Here is a 22,333-nt window from a genome sequence, read left to right on the forward strand (position 1 = left end):
CTATGACAGAATATCTTATTACATCTTGGCAGAAGAGTTGGAGATATGCCAGACATTGTTCCATCTTTACCTCATATCAGCTTCTAGGTATATGCCCTACTAACATTACTCCATGACTCTATTTCCAGCTATTATTTCTAAAATCGGGGATGTGGGCCCAAGGGATCTCTGCTTCACACAGGGTTCCCCCACTGGCAACATCCTTGCTAGAGGAAACGATAATCTTTCCAAATGCCTGGGCAGGAAAAAGGGTGACAGTGGAGAGCAGTGGCTAGAGTACCAGGAAAAGCAAGAGAACAGGCAAGGAGGAGACTGTGATTATTCACTAGAGACACAGGAAGCGTGGCTGGGGGACAGCCCCAAGAAGCACCTCTCTTCCAGAGGGAATTTTGGACACCCCGGAACGCATGTGATTTCTAGTGCCATCTACTGGGAGGCATGGGAACCAGCCCAAACCAGAGCTGGAAAAAAAGCAGTCCAGCCTTCAATCACGGTCTCAGGCAATTTTTATTACGACTGAACACTTTTCTGTCCTAACAAGAAAACACCTGATCATCCTCTATGCTGGCCTGACGCCTCCTGCACATGTAGTTCCAAAGCTCACCCGCGTGTGCTAGGCTGTCGGATCGTCCTTCCGCGTCCCCAGCTAGCTGGGAAATAGGAGCTCTTTCCTCTTTGCATCCTCAGCACACAAGCAGTGTCTGCGTAGAGCAGCCTGTCCAAAAATCCAACTTAAGTCCACTTCTTGCTGACCACTAGTTGCTAACAAGCGTGTAGGAACCAAATGGCAAGACAAGCCACAAGAGGGTAACTGAGACTCTGAGGTTCACTAGCCCCTGAGCTTTAAGCAGTCCTCTGGGTGGACACTCAGGGCCACTGTAGCAGGGAGCAGAGCTGCCATGCTCCACAGAGGACATGGCTCTTGTGGATGGCAAATGACCTTCCACCATTGTCACCCACTTGAAGGTTAGAGCATGAAAGTGCGTACTAGCGTGTGGGTGTGAGGCTGCATATTCCAATATCAAGTGACTGCTACTGCAGGTATCTGAGCCAAACCAGCAGCCACTGGTGGGAAAAGCATCCTTCTCCCTTTGCTCATAACGTACCCATTAAGAGCCTGCACCTCAGGGGTCCTCAACTCTGGCCTCACACTAGCACCTGGAAAGACATTTTATCATTCTGATGCACAGGCTACATCCCAGACCAAATAAATCAGAATTGCTGGGGGTGGGGCCAGGCCTGTTTCTAAAGTTTCTCAGGAACATTAGTTTTCTATGGCTGCAGCAACAAGCTACCACAGTGGCTGAAAACACAAATGTACTAGTGTACAGTTCTGTTATTCAGTGTTTAGATGGTCTCACTGGGTTAGAATCGAGTTGGCCGTTCCGCCCCCTGCTGGAGGCTCTGGGGAAGAGCTGGTTTTTGCAGCTTCTAGAGGTTGCCATACTCCTTTGCTTGTGGCCTCCTGTCTCTGCAAGGCTAGCAACGACCAGCAATGCCATGTCACAGGCTGCCAGGATCCGGACATGGACATCTTCGGGAGATCATTATTTTGTTTAGTGTATCAGATGACTGCCACGTGCAGCGAAGGACAGTCATTAGTCTCCCTGTAAGGCCGACTTGAGGCATGGCCCAGAGGACAGGCAATATGGGAGAGATGCAGGAAAATTAATACAGGGCAAGGGCAAAACGGTGGAGGACAGTCAGTCTCACAATTTCACATTGTTGCAGAGCTTGTTTTGGGGGGAGTCATGAGATTTATTCTGCTGACAGTCCTGGGAAGCTAAACTGTATACTCTCCCAAGGATGGGGCACCATTCTCACTCAGCTGTAACCATTAAAGAAAACTGAGGTCGTAACAAGAGTCAAGACTTCTCCAGATTTTTAAGACTTAGAGCTTGCTCCGTTTTGTGCTAAGCCTGAGTGCATGCCAGACCCCTGGATATTCCGTAGGCCCCTATGGTAGGAGACACAATTTTCTGGTCCAGAGACTGAATACGGCTTGAGGCAGTGTTCCAACTGGCCAACATTTAATGCCAGCACACACATACCTGGGATTTCTGGCTTCTCTTGGAGATCTAGCCACCTGGGGATAACACTCCTGCAGGACAATGCCGCAGATGGGACATTTATTCTCTGGTTGCCCAGGGGTCTCATCCCAGCCTTCCTGTTTTACTGGCTCACATTACACATGTGTGACATGTATGTTACTTGCCTGGAATGGTACATTCACATGTACAGCCCTCCCTCCAGAGCTCAAACGCCTAAGTTAGGCAAAGATGTACTTGCCTGTCATTAATGCAAAAGCCAGCAGTCACTGGTGGGAACAGCTCTCAGTAGGAAGGATGGGTACCAGCCAAGGGTTCTATGGTTGTACACATTAGAACCCTTTCTTCACAGACTGGCAAGTGCCTGCAGGAGGTACTTAGGGCTGCCTGAGCATCCTGCAGCCACCAAGTGTCCTGGTAAACATGGTCTCCACAGGTACAAATCTCTTCCTTGCAGAAAATTAAGCTGAAGACTGTCTGACTGCGACCTGTGCCCACTAGTCTTCCCTCAGTCAGGGGCACACTTAACAAGCTCACTCTTCTATACTTCAGTCTTTCAAAAACGTTTACACAACGATGATCACCCCTAAGTGCCTCTTCCCACCTCCAAATTTGGCAAGTGACATGTAAACACACCAGTAAACATGCTTAACTCTGCGGACCATTCCCCTAAGATATAGGTGAGACCTCGTCATCATTCTGGTAATACCTAGCGTGACTGTGCTACCGAAGCATGCTGCTCCCAACTCTGCACAACATGACGGTGATCTGACTAAGGACCAAGGACGAGCTCCTGACTTAGACCGTGTGCTCAATAGACCACCCTAACAATGCACAAGCTTACAGGTAAGAAAACAGGGTTTGTCAAGTGAGGTTCTTTGGAGTACAGGGATGTGAAGAATAATCTTTCCCTTGAAGGATTCTAGGGAAAACCCTCCCCTGAGGAACAAGCTCCAAGTATTTCTAAGGAATAAGATCTAAAAACTTTATTCTGCACTCACACCCCTTATTCATAATAGACTGACACTATTTTATTAAGAATAACAAGTTAATCTTGAAATACAAATAGTCCCCAACTTATAATTTTTTTGACTTTAGGGTGGAACCACCATGAGCGGAGAAGCATCTGCATGCTTCACCTCAAGATTCTAGTCCACTCTAAAGAGCCTGTGGTAAGATAGGCCAGGTGGCGAATGGTGACTGCCTATTTTCCATGGTACTGCTTAGTACATTGGACTTGGCTAGGAGAGATGAAATTCAAGATGGAACCACTAGCTTCATGATCTCAAAAACTCTAGTGAGATGTGGGCTTAGATTTAGCTCTGGTTTCCCTCTCCTTTACGTCAGACTATGTGAGACAGTGCATGTAAACCACTTAGAAGATGGCCCCACAGCCGGGCTCGGTGGCTCAGCCTGTAATCCCGCACCTTTGGGAGGTTGAGGTGAGTGGATTGCCTGAGCCCACGGGTTTGAGACCCGCCTGGGCAGCGAGACCTCATTTCTACAATAAATCAAAAAATCAGCCGGGCGTGATAGCGCGCGCCTGTAATTCCGGCTACTGGGAAGGCTGGGGCGGAAGGATCGAGGCTGCGGTGGCCGGGAGCGGCCACTGCACTCCAGTCTGGGCGACAGAGTGAGACGCCAACTCAAAAAATTAAAAAAAAAAAAGAAGAAGATGGCCCCACAATAACTTTCATCATGAACCCTTCGTTTTGGGCCATTCTTATATATCTTCCCCTTCAGCCCCACTCTCCATGTGGGTGCAGCTGACACTTCACAAATGCCGTAAGTGAACACCACCAGAGACTTCAGTCAGCCAGGTCTCTGACATGCACGCCTTCCACCAAGACCAGAACAAACCCAAGGCTTAGGCTACAAAACCGGGGCAATTGAGGAAAGTTGTTAAACAGTGGAGTGGGTGAGCATTTTAGCAGTAGTTTCATCTGCAGAGACAGAGCAGGCCTGATACAATCTACAGAAACTGTTTATTGTTCTGGCACAGGATACTCTGCTGCCTCACTCCTTCAGGTAGGGCTAAAGCAAATGCAGATCAGTAAAGAACAGACGCAATGAAATTGGACTGTCCTGAGTCCTGGGGAGCCTGGCGCACGTGGGAAGGCATGCAGTGTATACTGCAGTTGCCGCAGGGAGCCCTACCCAGGGCACAGGAGGACAAGGTGCTCAACCCAAGTAGCACTAAGAGGACTGGAGGGGAATAACTTTATTTTCCCAGATCTTCAGGCACCCCCACCAAGCTGGATGTCATGCGTAGGTAGATGAGTATGAAACCAATAAAAATACGAGGCTTAAAAAGGACTGTGCATCATATTCTGAATCTCTGGCAGGCCAGTGACCAAGGTCAGTCATCATACCATTTTCACGGTCTTGAGCATATCAGACAGGACATACGTGTCATCCCAACCCCTCCCAGGCTTTTGCAGGGTCCGCTCCAAGGCCTGGGCCGTTTCCAAGAGCTCTGGCGTGGCAAGCTTCTGCTCAGGGTGCAGCTGACAGAACAAGATCTCGTTTACCTCACCCTCAATTCGCCGAACGTATAGAAGGGGGAAAACTGCCTTAAGCCCAGCCAGCACGGAGTCTTTCAGCCCCAAGTCTCGGCACACAAGGTTGAGAATAAAAACACCTGTGGGGTGGGAAGAAAAGTCAGAACTTCAGATCAGGAGATACCAGAGACAAGGACCAGCTCTTAGGAAAATGCCAACTCCTGCCACAGGGCATGTGGGAGACTAAGAACACACAGCTGTGGTGGCAGTAAGAGTGCAGAGAATCCACAGCCACAAAGGCAGATGGAGGCTGGCACGGGGAACACACAAGCCACAAGAAGACTCCATCCTTACTTCTCGCTCCTCTGTGGTAACACATTATCTCACCATTCCCCATGCCTCAGTTTCCTGAAGAACTGCTTTGAGAAAGAAGTAACTAATTAATATCCCTGAGAAAGTAAAATGTACCAACTCGACAGGGATACTACATTGTTGACATACACATCACGGAGCATTTAGTAACCAGTGAGAGGGCCAAGGTATCCTGACTTTTGACAATAAGGTTCTAAATCAATCCAGTTCACCAGTCAGTACCTTCCACCAGATCAAAACACCTAGGGGGCTATGAACATAGGGATTAAGAACCCAGTTTTCCAGTGACAAGTGTCTGAATTGGAGCCTGTTATTTTGTGTCACCTTGGCAAATCTCTCAGCCTCAGTTTCCTAATCTGAAAACAGGCTGCTGTGAAGATTAAGTAACTGATCTAGGGCATGCAGGAAGCATTCAGGAGGTAGCCAGCATCACCATGCTGGTGGGACTGCAAATTGCTGCACCACACCTACCACACCTACCACACCTACCACACACACACACACACACACACACACACACCTCCAATCTGCCAGCAATTACAGTCCTGCAAAACTAAGCTGCACTGACAGAAGTCAGAATAGTGGCTACCTTGGGAAGACGAGTTCATGAAAGGGGGTAAGAGGGAGACTTCTGGGGTCCTGGAAATGTTCTGTGTTTGTGCTGGTAAATGGATGTGTTTAATTTGGGAAAACAGAGCTGTACATTTATGCGCATTTTTCACTAAAAAGATAATTTAAGGGTCCCTTCCCTTCTCCCTCTCCAACCTTTTGTTCTCCATACCTTCAGGAGTCAAGATGCTTTTGACCTTCTGCAGAAAAGGCTGGTCCACAAATGCTGGGGGTGGGCAACTCATTCCCAGTGTTGGGTCCTTACTGTCAACATCAAACATGATGACATCATAGTGGGGCCGTGCTAGGAAAGAGAAGCAAGCAAGCCTGTCACTGCTGAGTAAAATAACACCACATTTGCTCCTACACTAACCCCCTCTGTACCCATGGTGGTTAGGGTGGCGATGACAGAAGGATGCCATAGAGGATGTGGTGTGCCTGCTAGGGCACTGACATCATGGCCCTGGGGAATCCTGACATCAGGGTTCAGAGTGTCCCACAGTAAAGATGGGGCCTTCCACAGCATTTACAAGCACCTTCCAAAGACACAGACATTCATGGGGTCTTGCTTTAGCATGAATATTTCTTGTCTAAGGGTCCATCTTATTCCAGTGGTTTCTGACCCTGGCAGAACATTTTAATAGAATCACCCTGGGAAGCTTCTAAGTCCTTAGAGAATGTGGGCTACACTCCCAACAAACGAAGTCAAAAACTCCAGGTTGCTGTGGGACAGATGGAAGGCCGCTAGTATTTCTCTTACCCTCCCCAGTAAGTCTACACAGAGTGGGGAATCACCAAGTCAGACAAAGTAGCTGCCTAAGCTTTGAAGGGCCGACCTAGCAAATGGCAACTTTAACTCTGGGAACAGCAAGTATTGCCTAAATGTTCTGAAATTTGAGTTAATGTTATCTTTGTAGTCACATGAACAATAAACAGCTTGCTCAAGAAAGAAATGATTTTGCCAAATGGATGTAAAAGAACTGATGAAGAAGTAGATCTTCTCCTTACTATAATGTCAACTAGTTTTTGTAAGGGACAGCCCTGCAATGCCACTGACATGTTTTTAGAAAATCTGGAGACTGTGGCAGTAATTATTCAATAATTAACCAGTATCTAGTTAGGATTCCTGAATGTTTATCACTGTACTTAGCACAGACCTGAAAAAGAACATACTGGCTCTACATTTAAGGATGGTCCACATCTGGAGCCTTGGGTCTCCAGGAATCTGAAAGGTTATCATGAAAGATGGGCAACGCCATTTCATCTACAGATTACTGCAGTACCATGCATGATGGACCAAACACCTATCAAGTGCCTCACACATATCAGTTATCTTGGGCCTGGGCCCCCACTGGCCATAGCCTCAGAGAGGGAACTTGTGCAACTCTGACATAAAATTCCATTTGCAAAGACAACTAAGGCTGTACCTATTCATCCCAAAACACTAACTGCGGGCATCACCGTTTGCCACACCCTCACTGGAAGATATTCCAATTCCCAGTGAAAACCAGAGTATCTGTCATGGAACGAGCAGACCAGGAGAGTGGCCTGAGCTACCAGGAGACCTGATCCAACCTAACTCCTCCTGAGGGATTCAAGCCTCAGAAAGTAGTCACCAGGAGCCCGAATATATAACTGCAAAATGATGAGGGAAATACTATCCCTGGTATTTTGTGGAAAACTAATATGCCTGTTGTCCTAAGTCTGGGATACAAGTTATTAGGGCAAATGGAGCTTTAATTCCAGTAGCAGGAGGGCTGCAAAATCCCCACTGTGGTATCTGCACACGGTTTCTAACTTCAGCACTGCCGACAACCTGGGCCAGACCACTCTGTGCCATTAATGGCTGTCCTGCACACTGCGGCATATTGTAGATTTCACAGACTGGGCCTCTAGCCCCTAGACACCAGTAGCAACAACCTTACCTGATCTGTCACAACCAAAAACTTTCTGCAGACATAGCCAAATGTCCCCTGAGTTGTAAACCGCTGACCTACATGAAAGCTGTTTTGCCCGACTTCTGGTTCCACCCCCAGTGGAAGCATTTAGAAGATATAGCCCTAACACACATGCCACCTTTTCTTTTTCCCAGTACAGACTCCACGTTTCCTGGGATGGTGAGGAAGTCATGAGGATACATATCAGGAGCCCCACTGTGTTTCCGGTTGCTACACTCCAAACGCCTGGCACAGTACTAAGAATAGAGCTGGCACTCTTTTTGTCTTGAATAAGTGAATCAACAAATAAACAGGTGAAAGACCGGGATGATACTGACACCATCCTCTTAGCGATAAATTCTCGAAACCCCTGTAGGTCTCACAACCATGGAGCAATCTTCCCTTACATCCTCCAATGACTCCCCTGCGGTACCTTCTTCTCCTCCCGCCAGGCTGCTAACATAGTCCAGGCCGTCTGCAATGTGGACCTTCATTCGCTCACTCTGGGAGAAGCCAAACCACTGCGTGGCCACTTCCAACATGGAGGGGTCAATCTCCACAGCATCGATGCAGGACTTTGGAAAATGATCATGGACAAAGAGGGGGAGGCTGCCCCCACCCAGGCCAACCAGCAACAATGCCAGTGGAGTCTCTGTAAGAAAAGAAAAGAGCATCACTTTCCCATCTGCTCACTGCAAATCTTTGTACCAGCCTCAGGGAAGGCAAGGGGGAGTCACATCACTGACCCTGCTCAGGAGATACGAGATTTAGAGACCTGGCCTCCCTGTCTCACTCCCCAAATCTAGGAGTTGATATGATATCTGAAAACTCAACTGGATTCATGACGACTAGACCCAGAAGGTGAACCAGTGCATTACTGTCATGGTCTCTTTTCTTTTCTTTCTTTTTTTTTTGAGAAAGCAAGATTTATTGAAAGGACAGAAAAGCTCCCATAGTGGGAGGGAACCCAAGAGGGTTACCCTGTCATGGTCTCCTAAAGATCCCAAAGCACTCAGCTACCTGGAATCAGGAGTCTTCACCATTAGAGTTGCTGGACCCTCTCTGGTAAGGGAGGAGTAATGCCTAGCAGTCTTGCCCACGGTCATAGGCAGTACAGTACAGGTGCAATGCCCTTCCTAGCTCTCAACTCACAAGGTCACACCCTACTCTCAGATATCCCAACCAAGCAAGGGCAATCTGTCCATATTCCATAAACCACAGGGAACAAAAGCCCAACTCCTATCCCTAAGAACAGAGAAACAGCAGCCATAAGGGGATCAAAGAAAGAAATAAAGATTCCCTGCCGGGCTCAGTGGCTCAGCCTGTAATCCCGAGCCTTTGGGAGGCTGAGGTGAGTGGACTGCCTGAGCCCGTGGGTTCGAGACCCGTTTGGGAAGGCGAGACCTCATCTCTACAATAAAATTAAAAAATTAGCCAAGCGTGGTAGTGCGCACCTGTAATTCCGGCTACTCGGAAGGCTGAGGCGGAAGGATCGCCAGAGCCCAGCAGGTCAAGGTTGCAGTGACCGGGAGAGGCAACTGCACTCCAGTCTGGGCGACAGAGTGAGACTCCAACTCAAAAAAAAAAAAGACTCCCCAAGAGGAGCCAGATCCTGAGGGCTACATGTAGGAATAGAGGTTCAGGGATACGCGTGAACACCAAGACAGGTCAGTGGTACAAGTGGGCAAATTCAGGGACCCCAGGCAAGGACAGTCATATCACAGATGGAAACACCAACATTTCTGCTGGTGTGACCTGCTATAAGGCTATGATTGCACTAACTACAATATGGATTTTTTAAAAGTAGACATTCAGCTGGGTTCGGTGGCTCAGCCTGTAATCCCGCACCTTTGGGAGGCTGAGGTGAGTGGATTGCCTGAGCCCGCGGGTTCGAGACCCGCCTGGGCAGCGAGACCTCATCTCTACAATAAATAAAAAAATCAGCCGGGCGTGGTAGCGCATGCCTGTAATTCCGGCTACTCGGAAGGCTGAGGCGGAAGGATCGCTGCTGGGCTCCAGTGGCCGGGAGCGGCCACTGCACTCCAGTCTGGGCGACCGAGTGAGACTCCAATTCAAAATAAATAAATAAAATAAAAGTAGACATTCAAGACAGAATTGCATCTGGTATTCAAATGTATTACAGAAAAGCAGAACAACTTAAAATCTGTGTACTCCACATACCATTGTATACCTTAATTTTAAGAAGAAATAAATAGAAGAAACATTCAGACACCAACACACTTCAATACAATTTCAATAGTACAAGTTGAATTTGGGGCAAAAGTTATTTGGTATGTGCATTAACTCAGAAGACAGCTGAGATGAAGACACGAATACACGTGCATTTGCTGGTTCGTAAGAATTGTTCTTAAACGACAAGGAAGCTGACATCAACGGCTACTTCTGAAACCTTATATGTGCCCTAGTGGCAGTGGTGTCTCTCACCCAAGAGCAGCTCTGGATTCCTCAGCAGTGCGAGGCCGGCAACCATGGCTTTGTGGTGTTCACAGCACAGGTAACTCTTATCAATGGCCACAGGGAGGTCCTCAGGAACATCAGCAGGCCGCTGCTTCCGCCTGTCCTTTTTCCGTTTCTTCTGGGCTAAAGGAGAGACAGCCTTAATGAAGGCCTACGCCCAGAACACCAGGCCTTGGAACACAGCGTTATGGACAGCATAACTCAAAGGAGCCCACTGGCAAACACACAGGAATTCTGCTCACTGTTGACAGCTTGAATCTGGCCATGGTGGGGGTACTTATACCACAGAAATGGGCAAACACTACAAATCAGGGTGTCACACATACAATGGAGACAAGGAATCTGGAAAAGGGAGTAGGCACACTCAGAAATCTGGGAAAACTCCATGGAGGAGTCCTCACACCTCCCCCCTGAGAAATGTATGACCTCTAACAGGAGAAAAGGTTACTCATACATTCTCTCAGAGAAGAGGTACAGCTACCAATTACCTCCTCGGTGCCAGTTACTGTACCAGGAATTTTACTCTTTTAGCTCTTCTGAAAAACTTCTCATTCCAATTCTTGGCACATGAGACACCAAGCAGCTGAAGTGTTAAGCAAACAGGCACAGAATCAGCATGTGGTGCAGACAGATTTAAACTCAGGACCAATGTCCCCAACACCCTTCGCCTCTCTACCATGCCACAGTAGCACCTCCCATACTGTTGAGCAAGGCATCACAAGGGCTCATGGGGGAAATAAAGCCAATAGAAGACCCTCTATGCTCCCTCTACCTTCTCCCTCTCCTGCTTCAGGACACCATGGAAACAGAGGGCTGGTCTTCGCAGGGACCTGCTCCATTCCATAGCAGCACCAGGAACTGTATGGTCAGGGTGCTTTCCAAGATGTTAAATCGCTTTTTAATATGATCTCCTTTTTGCTCACCAAGACTTTCATGAGGGAGAATGTTCCTCCCATGAGCGGCAAGAACCTGACAATGATGAAAAAACCTGAAACCCAAACTGGAGGGGCAAAGTGTTCTTTTAAGCACTTTTACTGATGTCTTAGTGAAATGAAATGGAATCAACTTACAGTCAGAGTGACTAGCCACAGGGCAGGAACCCGACAATCATGGGTAAAATTGGCCAGGAAACGCTAAGGAAAAAACCATTCTGCTGAGAGGAACTTGATCCTAAGCTCAGGGCAAACCCATGACCTGCCGAGTATGAATCCTCCATCTCCAGCCTCCTCCCAGATGCCTTGCTGAGAGGACAGCAAGGTCAGGCAAAGGGAGCAACTGGGAATCAGGGAGCCAGCTTCAGCTTCCATGGAATTTCTGTGCCTCAAGGGGAAGTCACGTCAGAGAAGGGGAGGGAGAAACATTCATTTCTTACTCTATACACCTGACTTTCGAAGTAATGGCAAGTGTAGCTTCTGTAACACAAACAAACATACCCAGCGGACAACATGGGTAGGACACACGATAGACTCCCTTCCCCATAGCAGGAGCTTCTGAGCAGCATCCAGGAGACCAATTGAAGGGATCCCAAAGGAGACGGTTTAGATCACACTGTCCAATACTGTTCCCACTAGCTACCTGTGGTCATTTAAATGTGCATGAAAATCAAAGAAAATTTTAATTTCAGTTCCTCAGTTGCAACAGTCCCATTCCAAATGCTCAGCACCACACACGGCTGGTAGCGATCATACCAGAAGCTCAGGTACTGCACAACTCCTCCATCACAGGCCGTTCCACTGAGCTATGACAGGCTAGATGCTTCTCAGGCGCCTGCAACTCTCAGACCCTCTGAACAGGCGACAGCATGTCATACTATGGAGGACAGCGGGGCTCACTGGCCACATCCACGGCTCTGATTCTTAGGCACCCAGGACTGTTCCCCATCTCCAAGCTCTTAGGTCTTCATGGACACCCAAAATCAAGAGTCCATGCCAAACCCACCTGGGACCCCATCAAGGCCACGAAGCCTCACCTCTGTGAGACACATCCTGCAACAGTCTGGCTTCTGACTGCACCACATTCCGGTTACTGAGGAAGACTAACCGCCGGAAGTAGCGCTTGTCATCCCCCTGCACGTCCTCGATGACATAGTCGCCACTTATGGAGCTGCAGTCTCGGTGCCGAACAGTGCGGACTCCAATGTCCCCACCCACGGACAGAAAAGGCACCTGAAGATACAGCCAGAGATATGGTCAAAACACCAGTTCAACGAGGAAAACCAAGAAGTCACAGGTCCTCCCCACTGTGTGTCCATCTGAGGAATTTCCCCAAATCTCTGGATGACAACTCCAGAGATTTGCTGTTCGACTACAGAATTTCTCTGGGGCCTATGAATTTTCTCAAAAGGTTTGACTCACCTTTTGAAAATCAACAGAATACATAACCCAAATCTAATCTCCCAAAACCATTTGTGAGAGGCAGCAGTTCTCTTCAGGAAAAAATCTATGAGTTTCTCATCAGTAAGTCCTAAAGAACTCTCAATAGTCCAGGATAATTAAAGCTATAGAGAATCCTTAGGCAAGGGCTGTCATTATGAAAAGAAATCTAGACAAGGACAAAGGTAACAAGATCCACAGGGAAATAACCAATCCTTCCCCTAGTTATTCTTGTATTTTTCTCCATTTTTCTAAAGCTTAGGAGAAAAATACATGTTTCTCCCTAAACATGGGAGGAGAGAGTTTAAAGACCTATAAGAGTATTTCATAACCTGGTGAGAGAGGGTCTCAAAGAAAGCTCCCCAGAGGACCCAGGCTTCCAGGAAATAAGTCTCTCTGATAAACACCAGCCCTAAAGACTGCCAGGAAGAATCAAACACACATTCATTCATACACACCAGTCAGCCTGGTGAGCAGTATCACAGGTGGGAACCCAGGTTCTTTTTTTTCAGATCTGTTAATACTGCACCAAGCCTCCAGGTACCTTGGCCTTCTCACCTATCAAGAAGGATAAACTCTTTACCATAAAGTTCTTATACACAAAGTGGGTGTCAATTTTACCCATGGTGACCAGGATGGCACAGGACAGAGTATTAACTGATAACACCATACCATCATTTTGATAAAAACCTTCTATTTCCCTCCCAGTAAAACACCAGTCCAGCAACACTAATATCCAGAAAATCCTACTGTGCTATTCTGGTCCATTCCCATTTATACCCTCAGATGATAGTTCTATGAAGCAAAATGGCCAAGGAAGTCCAATTCAACAGTGGGAAGGAAAAACCTGCAGTAAGAAATCGTACTGTGAACAGCTGGAGCCCAGAGGTGTGGAGCATTTCCTGGGCACCACCTTCATGGCTTTGAGTGTCCTCCCCTACTCCAACACGCACACAGACAGCCACTATTGTGCCCACATTCCCATCTCTGCCTGCGGCAAGGGAAAGTGGTTTTTCACTCATTTAACTCGTAGCTGCTGACATACTTCCAGATCAGACTAGGGTCCCAGGTCAAGGCTCCCTCTGCCCTCCTGGCTGCTACCTGGGCTTCAGAGGCCCGAGAACACTGCTGCCCAAGCTGTTACCTGCTGCTGGGTGGGCATTCCAGCTGGGGCCAGCTCCATGACTCTTGATGACAGTTCGGCCTGGATGCTGTCCATGTCTTCATACTGCTGACCTCGGTGAAGGGCCACTGTGATCAGCCTTCTGAAGCCTGCACTGGCTGCCAGATGCTTCCGGCCCTCCTCCATGCCAAAGAGCCACTCTGTCTCCCGGCCCTGAGGGACTAAAAGAAGGAACTTGGTTACAGAGAGTCCTGGAAGAGTGTTCAAGCCCACAACCAATATGGCCCACATGGCAGAGAGCCAGTCCCTGCCCAAGACCAGCATCCTTCCAACTGTGATTCACTAAGGGGTTATCATTTCCTTAGCACACAACACTCAGAGCAAAGCCGCCACCAGGCATGGAGCAGGACCAAGGGCAGATAAGAAGTGGGCATGTCTGTAACAGGAAGGAATAAATAAAGGGGAGGGAGGCAGGTATCTATGGCAAGAAAAGCAGCAACAGTAATAGTGCTTCTCACATGCCAGGCATGACCCCAAGCAGCTGGCAAACATAAACTAACTGAAGCCTCCCAATAACCCAAGAAGCAAATAGAAGCACTGTTCCCATTTTTCTAATGAGGAGGGTGGGGGCACAGAAGTTACTCCATCTACCAGGTTCATAGTTAGTAAATGGGGAAGCTGGGACTCGAGACCAGGCAGTTAAGCCCTGGACTCCACGCTCATGTCCACTGCACTACTGGGCCCACAGGTGGACTGTCAGGGTTACAGAATACTCAGAAAAGGGCGCAGGTGTCAGGAAACAAATTATCATCAGCACCATAACTACAAACACTGCATTCGCTAGAACTGTCTACCTTTAAAAGCACTTCCTCGCACCATCTGTCTCGATCCTGATTAAGCTAAATCTGATATTATTCACGCCTTTCAATAATAACAGCTGATATTTATAAAGCATTTATCACGTGCCAGATACCGTTTCTAAGAGCTTTTGCACTCCTCACAACTACACAAGGACTTACAATCCTGCTTTTTACATGAGGAAACCAAGGCACAGAAAAGAAAGTAGCTTGTCCAATGTCATGCCACCAGGACTGATTCCAGAGCTTTCTTAACTGCTACCCTGTCCCGCTTCTCTCAGTTCTACAGAGCAGCACAGCAACTTCCCAGTCCCACAGTTCACAGGCCAGAGCTGGGACTACAGTCAGTCTCAGACCAGCTGCAGGCTGCTTCCTCACTCCGTGCTACCAGGTAACCAACATCTCTATGCAACACTTCTCTCCATTCTTTCTCCCCACTGCCAGCCCCATTCTCCTACTTCATCTTGCCTCTGCAATGGCAGATGAGAAGGAATAAGCCTAAAATCTAAGCATGCTGCTGGAGAGCTTTCACACCCCTTCCACCATGCCTTGGCTGGTCTAATCCTCTAGAAGTATGACCCCCTGCAAGATGAAAATAGCCAAGACACCCTCATCCGCCCCAGTCCCAGCCCCAGCAAGCCAGCCCTTCCAGGGAAGAGGGGAGTAATCCCAACTCACTGATGAAAATGGCAAAATGACTGTCCCACGATGGTTTCACAGTGGGGCTGTCCACCACGTGGAGGGTGTAGCGTGGCTCCCCCGTGTCCCCATCGCACAAGTCCAGAGACACACTCCCCAGCCCGGCCTTGCAGCGCAGCTGGCCACGCAGCCAGGCATACTGCTGCCGCTCCCGCACCGCCTCGGCCAGCTGCTCAGCACTCTCCAGCCGCACAGGTCTGCCCTGCTCCTGAGCACACAGCTCAAAGATCTGAAGGGCAGAGCCAGGCACTGGCCTGAACTTGGTCATGATGAAGGCAAACACAGGCAGGGAGAACTGAGGCTCTGCATCCAACACCTGATCTTGGCTGCTGGCCACTTGGTGCACCCTCACCATCCACCCCTCCCGAGAGAAGTGACCCACTGCTTTCTTCAGGATGTGAGCCTGAGCCAGGGAGATGCAGAGATAGCGACCGCCCACCTGCAGGACGCGGCCAACCTCAGCCAGCATCCTGTCCACCTGTTGCAAGGTCTCCTCCTCCTCATCTGTTAGGACAGCGTCCAGGGTGCCCTTGTCCAACACCACCTGGAACGAGGCATCAGGAAACTCCATGTGCATCATGTCCATCTTCAAGAAGCTCATCTGGGGCCGTTGGCTAGCATTGCGTTCCTTCATCTGCTTGATGACAACCTCACTGATGTCAACGTTCACTATATCTTGATAGCCCACATCATATAGCTGCTCGCTCAGCTCTGAGTTGCCACACCCAATCACCAACACCTGCAGGGAAAAACACACATGGGATGGAGGTAATGAGACAAGATAATATGTTTCACCTACTTCCAGGAATCAAGCCTCTCCTTGGCTGCCGCATGTTTTCAGAAGGTGGAGGCATTGTTGTCAGGAAGAGAGCAACATTACAGAGCTGATTCTAGACTCCATTTTGAAACACCACAGATTAGAGGAACTCACTAGTAAAAACCACCTGCAGCCACAAAAAGGTCATATGAGAATGGGCTTGGTGCTGTAGAAACAAATTAATCATGGTTGTTCTTTTCTCTGAAAGGTGCGTTTATTACTCGGGAATTAACAAAAGTCACAGGATTACAGCTGAAATCTCATGTTTCTGTTGAAATCCTAGGCCTGGAATAACCCTATTTCCTCAATCCATTCATGCCTACCAGAGAGTAAGATGCGCTTTATAAGGATTCAATCTTACTCCCATCACAGATTTCCATCTAGTGATATGTTGTTATTTTCCGAAGCCAATCTTAAAAAACAGACTGTTGCCTCCCAGCATGTTACGAAGAGAAGTTCATAAGCTTTGGAGCCAGTCAGGCCTGAGTTTAAATCCCTAGTGACCGCTCACTAGATGTATAAATCTCCAGCAAAAAACTGGCACTCAGAGCCTCAGTTTCAACTGTAAAATGCTTGCATGACCACTAACCTGAATTTATGATGAGAATTCAGAGACTGCACGTGACACACACACATACACACACACAGCACTCTGCATGAGGCATGTCACATAAAGCTTCCCCACAAATGTTAGCTTTTTTACACTTCCTCCTTTCCTATTTCCAGTACAATCCCGCCTCTACCAAACCTATTACCTTATTTATCACTTGTCACGGCTGAAATGTGCGTAGGATTTATGTCTCAATGCTCATGTAACTTAAGGCACAGTGACCGGAACTCAGGGAGCAGCCCACAATTAGATAAACAACCTCATAACACATCGATGAAGCCACAGAGATGCACAGCAACAGCACACTTTCAGGAGGTAACATCTAGTTTAGACTACTAAAGAAGTCACTCTTCTAAGCAGGGTTAGCAATTCAAGGATAAACTGCAAACCTTGAAGAGAGTGTTTTAAAGTTGTCTTTTAGCCGGAACGACTCGTGGAATCCTGGAACTAAGAGTCCAACTAGACCCCTCGCCTGTCGCCGTCCCCAGATGCAACGTGACGGTTCTCAAGCCCCACTTTCTCGTGCGCGCGCAGAGCTGCCAGGCCGCGCTCCTTACCCTCTCCCTGGGCTTGATGTATTTGTGCAGCACCCCGCAGAGGTCCAGGTAGGTTCCATACCACTCGAAAGCCTTCTTTCCTCGCTGCTGGAAGAACTTCTCCCAGTAGTCCACGGAGCCAAACTCCTTGGAGCTCTTCGGTAAGAGGTTCATGTTCCCACCGCCCGTGCGGCGTCTTCGCGACTCGCCTGCTCCCTGCACGGTGCTGCCCGCGGGGCTCGTCCCCACGCAGGCTCCGAAACGCGGCCGTAGGGGTCCTTCCCAGCGACACACAGCCACATTGACTTGCTCCCCCACTAAAAACCCACAGGACGGCAAGCGCGCGGGCACTACACCCAACATACGCTGCCCCGCCGCCGCGCCCGCCCCACGTGCAGAGCCCGGAGCCCCCACCCAGCGGGATGTCAGGACTAAGCAAGCACTTCCGGGTGCGAGGCCTCGCGCGGGGTCGCTCCCGCCCCCTCGCACCATCCGGCCACGCATTGGCCACTGCTGTGAGCTCCTGGCGTCTCATTGGCTGCAGCGTGCGTGCCTCACGTCGGAGGCTGGGGCGGGACGGGGCGAAAAAGGCGGAAGGGCCCGGCTGCGGACCTGAGCGGAAGAGTTTGGGGGCCCCTCGCGAGCATGGGTCCGTGTTTTCCCCTGATCCAGTGCCGGCGTCCTGGTGGCCTCCCTGGAGTGTGTTCCGCTTGGTCTGGCGCAGCTTCCGCGCAGATCCGAGCGCGCGCCTCCCGAGGGCCGGGCTCTTGGGTCCGGAGAGCAGCCCCCACGTAGGTCGGAGGGAAGCCAGGCAGGAGCGAGCGGAGCCCTCCGGTCGTGGGAGAGACCTGCAATTTCTAGCCGGGTGATCTGCTTCCCGCCACACCCTGCCGAGTTTTCTCGCCATGCTTGTATCATTCAGGCGCCGTCTGTAGGAAAATGGCACTTGTCTGTACCTTTTCTGCACCAGAATACAAAGTTCCACGATCACCCGTGTAAAGACGACACAGTTCAGGAGGGGTAACGACTGGTTGTGCAGAGGTGCCTCCTTCTCCCCTCAAAGCGCAGTGCGAAGTCTCGGATTTGCATGTTAACTGTCGGCCCCTGGGTCGTCGTTCTGTTGAATCGACAACGGCTGGCTGTATGTTTGATGGGCACCGTGGCTCACGCCTGTCATCCCAGCACTTTGGGAGGCGGAGGCAAGAGGGTTGCCGGAGCCCACGGGTTGGAGAACAGCCTGGGCAACTTGCTGAGACCTTGTCTCTCTACAATCAGTCAAAAAATTAGCTGGGTGTGGTGGCGCGCGCCTGTGGCTCCAGCTACGTGGAAGGATGAGGCAGAAGGATCACCCGAGCCCAGCAGGTCGAGGCTGTGGTGGCTGTGAGCGTCCCACTGCACTCCAGCCTGGGCGACAGAGTGAGACTCTTGACTCAAAAAGAAGAGTGGTTCTCAAACTCTGGCATGCATCATAATCACCACGAGGACATGTTAAAACACAGACTGCTGGGTCTCAACCCAGGGTTCTGATTCGAGTCAATGTTGAGGCCAAGGATTTGTGTTTCTAAATTGCCAGGCTGTGCTGAGAATATTGGTTTGGGAAACGCACTTTGAGGACTGCTATTTGAAAACACAATTAAGAGATCAAAACGGACATGGTTCAAATTTCACAGTTTTAAAAGATTAATGTAAAAAGCCTCCACAAGGCTTTTAGATTATGAGTAGCATCAAGGAAATCTGTTTCCATGCCCTGCTGGCTGAGTTCTCATTGTGCCCTCTCTATCCTAGGTAAGGAGAACAGGAAGGAGGCTCTGAGGTGGCTGCAGCTGCTGCATCACACAGGGTTTCGAAAGAGTGAGATGTGGGTTCTTTCAGAAAGCCTTTATTGCAAACTGAGGACATCACTTGTGCTTGAAGTGCTAAGCAAATTGTTACCAAAGAATCAAAAAACTCATGGCCTCTGTCCCTACCCTCACCAAACTGTTCATTTCAACAAACGTTTGAATAGTCAAACATGAGCCAATCACTGTGGTAGAAGCTAAGGATACAGTGGCAAGCAAGGCATTCACATGGAAGAAACACTAAACAATCGCAAAAACAATCTGTGCGGGTTGTGACCAGTGCCGTGAGGTACCTTTGAGACATCTGCTGATGCAGGGATGACCAGAGACAGCTTCCTGAAGGAAGGGGCTAAATGATTCTACAATCTGACTGTTCTGGTTGTTTCAATAATATCAGCATGACATAGGTTAAAAAAAACAAAAAACAAAAACATAGGCACAGTTCATCCTCTGGAAGCGTCTACAAGAACTTTTGGCAGCTGCTTGCTTCTCCTTTTCCTTCTGTTAAGGGTATGATGTTAGAAAAGACAGTAGAAGTTATTTCCATCTCAGCCCAGGCCAAGTCTTTATTTTCCCTAAAAATAATATAATTACTGTTTGCAGTATTCTTCACATCAGTAGAGTAAGTAACTTACCTATCTCCTTCTGTGCCTGCTTCCCTTCTTTGAGCTTAAGAAAGCAGTGCCATCCAGAGTACTTTAAGCTAAAACATGCTAGAGGTTTTCCAAAATTGTACAAAGGACACAAATATATACATGAGGGCACCCATAAAAAAAACCCAGAATTATCTTCTGGAGGGTGGGCCCCTTGTGGTACGCTTGGAATTGTTCCTCCATATCAAACAGTCAACCAAAGTTTTTACCTGGAAGTTTTGAGAAGATTGCATCACGATTTGCAGAAGAAACTTCCTGAGTTGTGGCAGAGAGGTGACTGGTTCTACTGTCACAACACACCTGCTCACACTGCGCTAACTGTTCAGCACTTTTTGGACCAAAAACAGCATGACCCCTATGCCCCACCTCCCTATTCACCCGATCCCACCCTTAGCAGCCTTTTTTTGGTTTGTTTCCCTGTAATAAAAAAGTCCTCAAAAGACAATGTTTTCCTGATGTGAAAGGGGTGAAGCAAAAAATGGCAGAAGCACTAAAAGTCATCAAAATTGACACGTTCAAAAGCTGTTTTGATACCTGTGCATGGGTGTTTATTGCAGCACTATTCACAATAACAAAAACATGGAACCAACCGTGCTGCCCATCGAAAATAGATAGGATTTTAAAAATGTGGTAATATGCACAATGGAATATTACACAGCCAAAAGAACAAAATTATGAACTTTGCAACAACTTGGATGGATTTAGAGGCTATAATCTCAGTGCTCTATCACAGAATTAATGAACTGAGTACCACATGTTCTCACTTATAAGTGGACCCTGAACAATTATCATAATACTATAAGGGATTGGCAGTAGCAGGACGCTGCCAGTAGAGGGAGGGGGATGGGCACACTTCATCAATAAGGGTACTTGATCTCAAACCAGGCAAAGTGGGAACCAAAGTCAGGTCCAAGCTTTACCTGTACAATGACCACTTGTATACCTAATCCTGAATTGTACACTACATCTTTAAAATAAATTTTAAAGAAAAAAACTTTAAGCCATGGAAAAGTCATCTTGGTGACTGAAGTTTAAACGTAAGAATAAAGGCACAATTTTTATAAATAAATTTTGAGGTTTTGGGATCTCCCCTTGTATCATGCTCTTTATCAATGCCTTGCTGTCCACACATGAAGAAACCAGATCACCTACAGATGCTCTCAGTGACAGAGGAGAAAACTAGGGGTCAAGTATGTATAATACACAGAAGCAGTCATGGCTGAATCCACTTAATTAGTTACATTTTCTTTTTTTAATTTTGTAGTATTTTTCTAATTTGAGTCATCTTACTCTTTCTCCCAGGCTGGAGTACAGTGACACGCACATGGTCACTGCAGTCTTGACCTGCAGTGCTCAGGCAATCCCTCCACCTCAGCCTTCCAAGTAGCTGGAACCACAGACACGTGCCACCATGCCTGACTAATTTAATTCATTGTAGGGATGAGATCTCACCAAGTTGCCCAGATGGGTCTCGAACCTCTGGGCTCAGGCAATCCTCTTGCCTCCACCTCCCAAAGTGCTGGGATTATAGGCATGAGCTACCGTGCCCTGCCTACGTTTTCAATTATTTTAATCAACTGAAGTTTTGCCTCAACTGTAGATGTATAGGTGTGTATATTATAAGTTTAAGAAAGCAGGGTATTATAATCTCCTATGATGATACTAATTTGTTAATCTACAAGGCTGGGATTTTCTCTCAAAAAGGATCAAATCTGCCAGTGAAAAATCAGCTCTGCATCTCTGAATCTCCTTCCTATGAATTCAAAAGTATGTAGGAGAAAAACTCTTGGCAAATTGAAAGTGCTATACAAACTAAAAAATACTATTATGATTATCCCAATCTCAGGAAACCAATATCAGCTTGACAGTTACTTCTCAGGTCAACAATATCCTCAACAAAGTGTCGACTGACACCCAGCTAATAAAATGGTAGATTAACCCAGGATGTTATGCCTGCTCTTCCACTGTCCGAATACACAAGAGAACACTCATTTCTTAACTTCTCGAATGTGGAAAACAAACCCACTTGTTAAGATGATCCAAATAGGAAATAGTTTCTAGCATTATCTGAGCCACTCCCTATACACAAAGGAGAGATTCTCATTGCTCAGTTTCACATCCCACTCATGAAGTGCTTTCACGTCTTGGACTACGAACTCCAGCTGGATACCACTGATAGTAAGTGAGAAGGGTATGAGCTCCAGGACAGGCATGCAGGGTGGGGAGATGGGCTATTAGTTCTGGCTCTGGGTTTTACCAGTGTGATGACCTCTAAATTCCTTTTAAGTTAACAGTTCTACAAATAATGCCTTTTTCTCCTTCCATTTCTTTCTATAGACTATTTCCCCGTTCATCCAGAGGCCAACATGGGAGTCATTTTGAGTCCCTCAGTCTTTTTATTCCCTGTATTCAATCAGTCATCAAGCACTTCAGTCCTTCCCCAGAACAGCTTTCAGGTCAGTTCTGTCATGACCCTGGTTCTCTGTTGGCTTCTTGTGGCCCAATGCTTAAGCTAAATGCTTGGAAAAGAAGATTCCTCCAAACCTGCCCTTTACCTCAGTTTCTCATTTTACCTTCTGCTGCTTTCCTCCTGCTAACCTGCCCAACCACATGCACTCTCTCCTTCTCATGTGTATGTTCTGAATTTGTTTCCTATTGCTGCTGTAACAAACTACCATCTCTGGTTCTCCTTCTTCCACTTTAAAGGTACTGTGTGATTACATTGGGCCCACGTGGATAATGTACTCTCCCTATTTTACTTTGACTGATTAGCATCCTTAATTGTATCTACAAGCTTAATTCTGTGTTGCCAAGTACTGGAACTCTTCACAGGTTCTGGTGGAGGGTATATCTTTGGGGAAGCATTACTCTGTTTCCCACATG

General features: G+C 47.9%; 1 protein-coding gene across 2 annotated transcripts; it reads right to left on the reverse strand.

The window, feature by feature from the left end:
• Window positions 1-4,246: 4,246 nt before the first annotated feature.
• METTL13 (methyltransferase like 13) lies at window positions 4,247-17,337 on the reverse strand. 2 transcript variants are annotated; one of them, XM_008056244.2, is made up of 8 exons: window positions 16,981-17,337; window positions 14,976-15,735; window positions 13,462-13,661; window positions 11,915-12,110; window positions 9,913-10,068; window positions 7,901-8,119; window positions 5,703-5,834; window positions 4,247-4,689 (listed from the first exon to the last, which is right to left on the reverse strand). In XM_008056244.2, exons 1-8 carry the CDS (start codon window positions 17,320-17,322, stop codon window positions 4,415-4,417), a joined length of 2,280 nt encoding a protein of 759 aa, XP_008054435.2. In that variant the 5' UTR covers window positions 17,323-17,337; the 3' UTR covers window positions 4,247-4,414. The 2 variants fall into 2 exon arrangements, with proteins under 2 accessions (XP_008054435.2, XP_008054436.1); XM_008056245.2 differs by having other exon boundaries at window positions 13,462-13,653; window positions 15,436-15,735; window positions 16,981-17,266.
• Window positions 17,338-22,333: the final 4,996 nt, after the last annotated feature.

The sequence above is a fragment of the Carlito syrichta genome, unplaced genomic scaffold (genome assembly GCF_000164805.1).
Source record: "Carlito syrichta isolate Samal-C Ts95f unplaced genomic scaffold, Tarsius_syrichta-2.0.1 Scaffold302299, whole genome shotgun sequence".
In the NCBI taxonomy this organism is placed as follows: domain Eukaryota; kingdom Metazoa; phylum Chordata; class Mammalia; order Primates; family Tarsiidae; genus Carlito; species Carlito syrichta.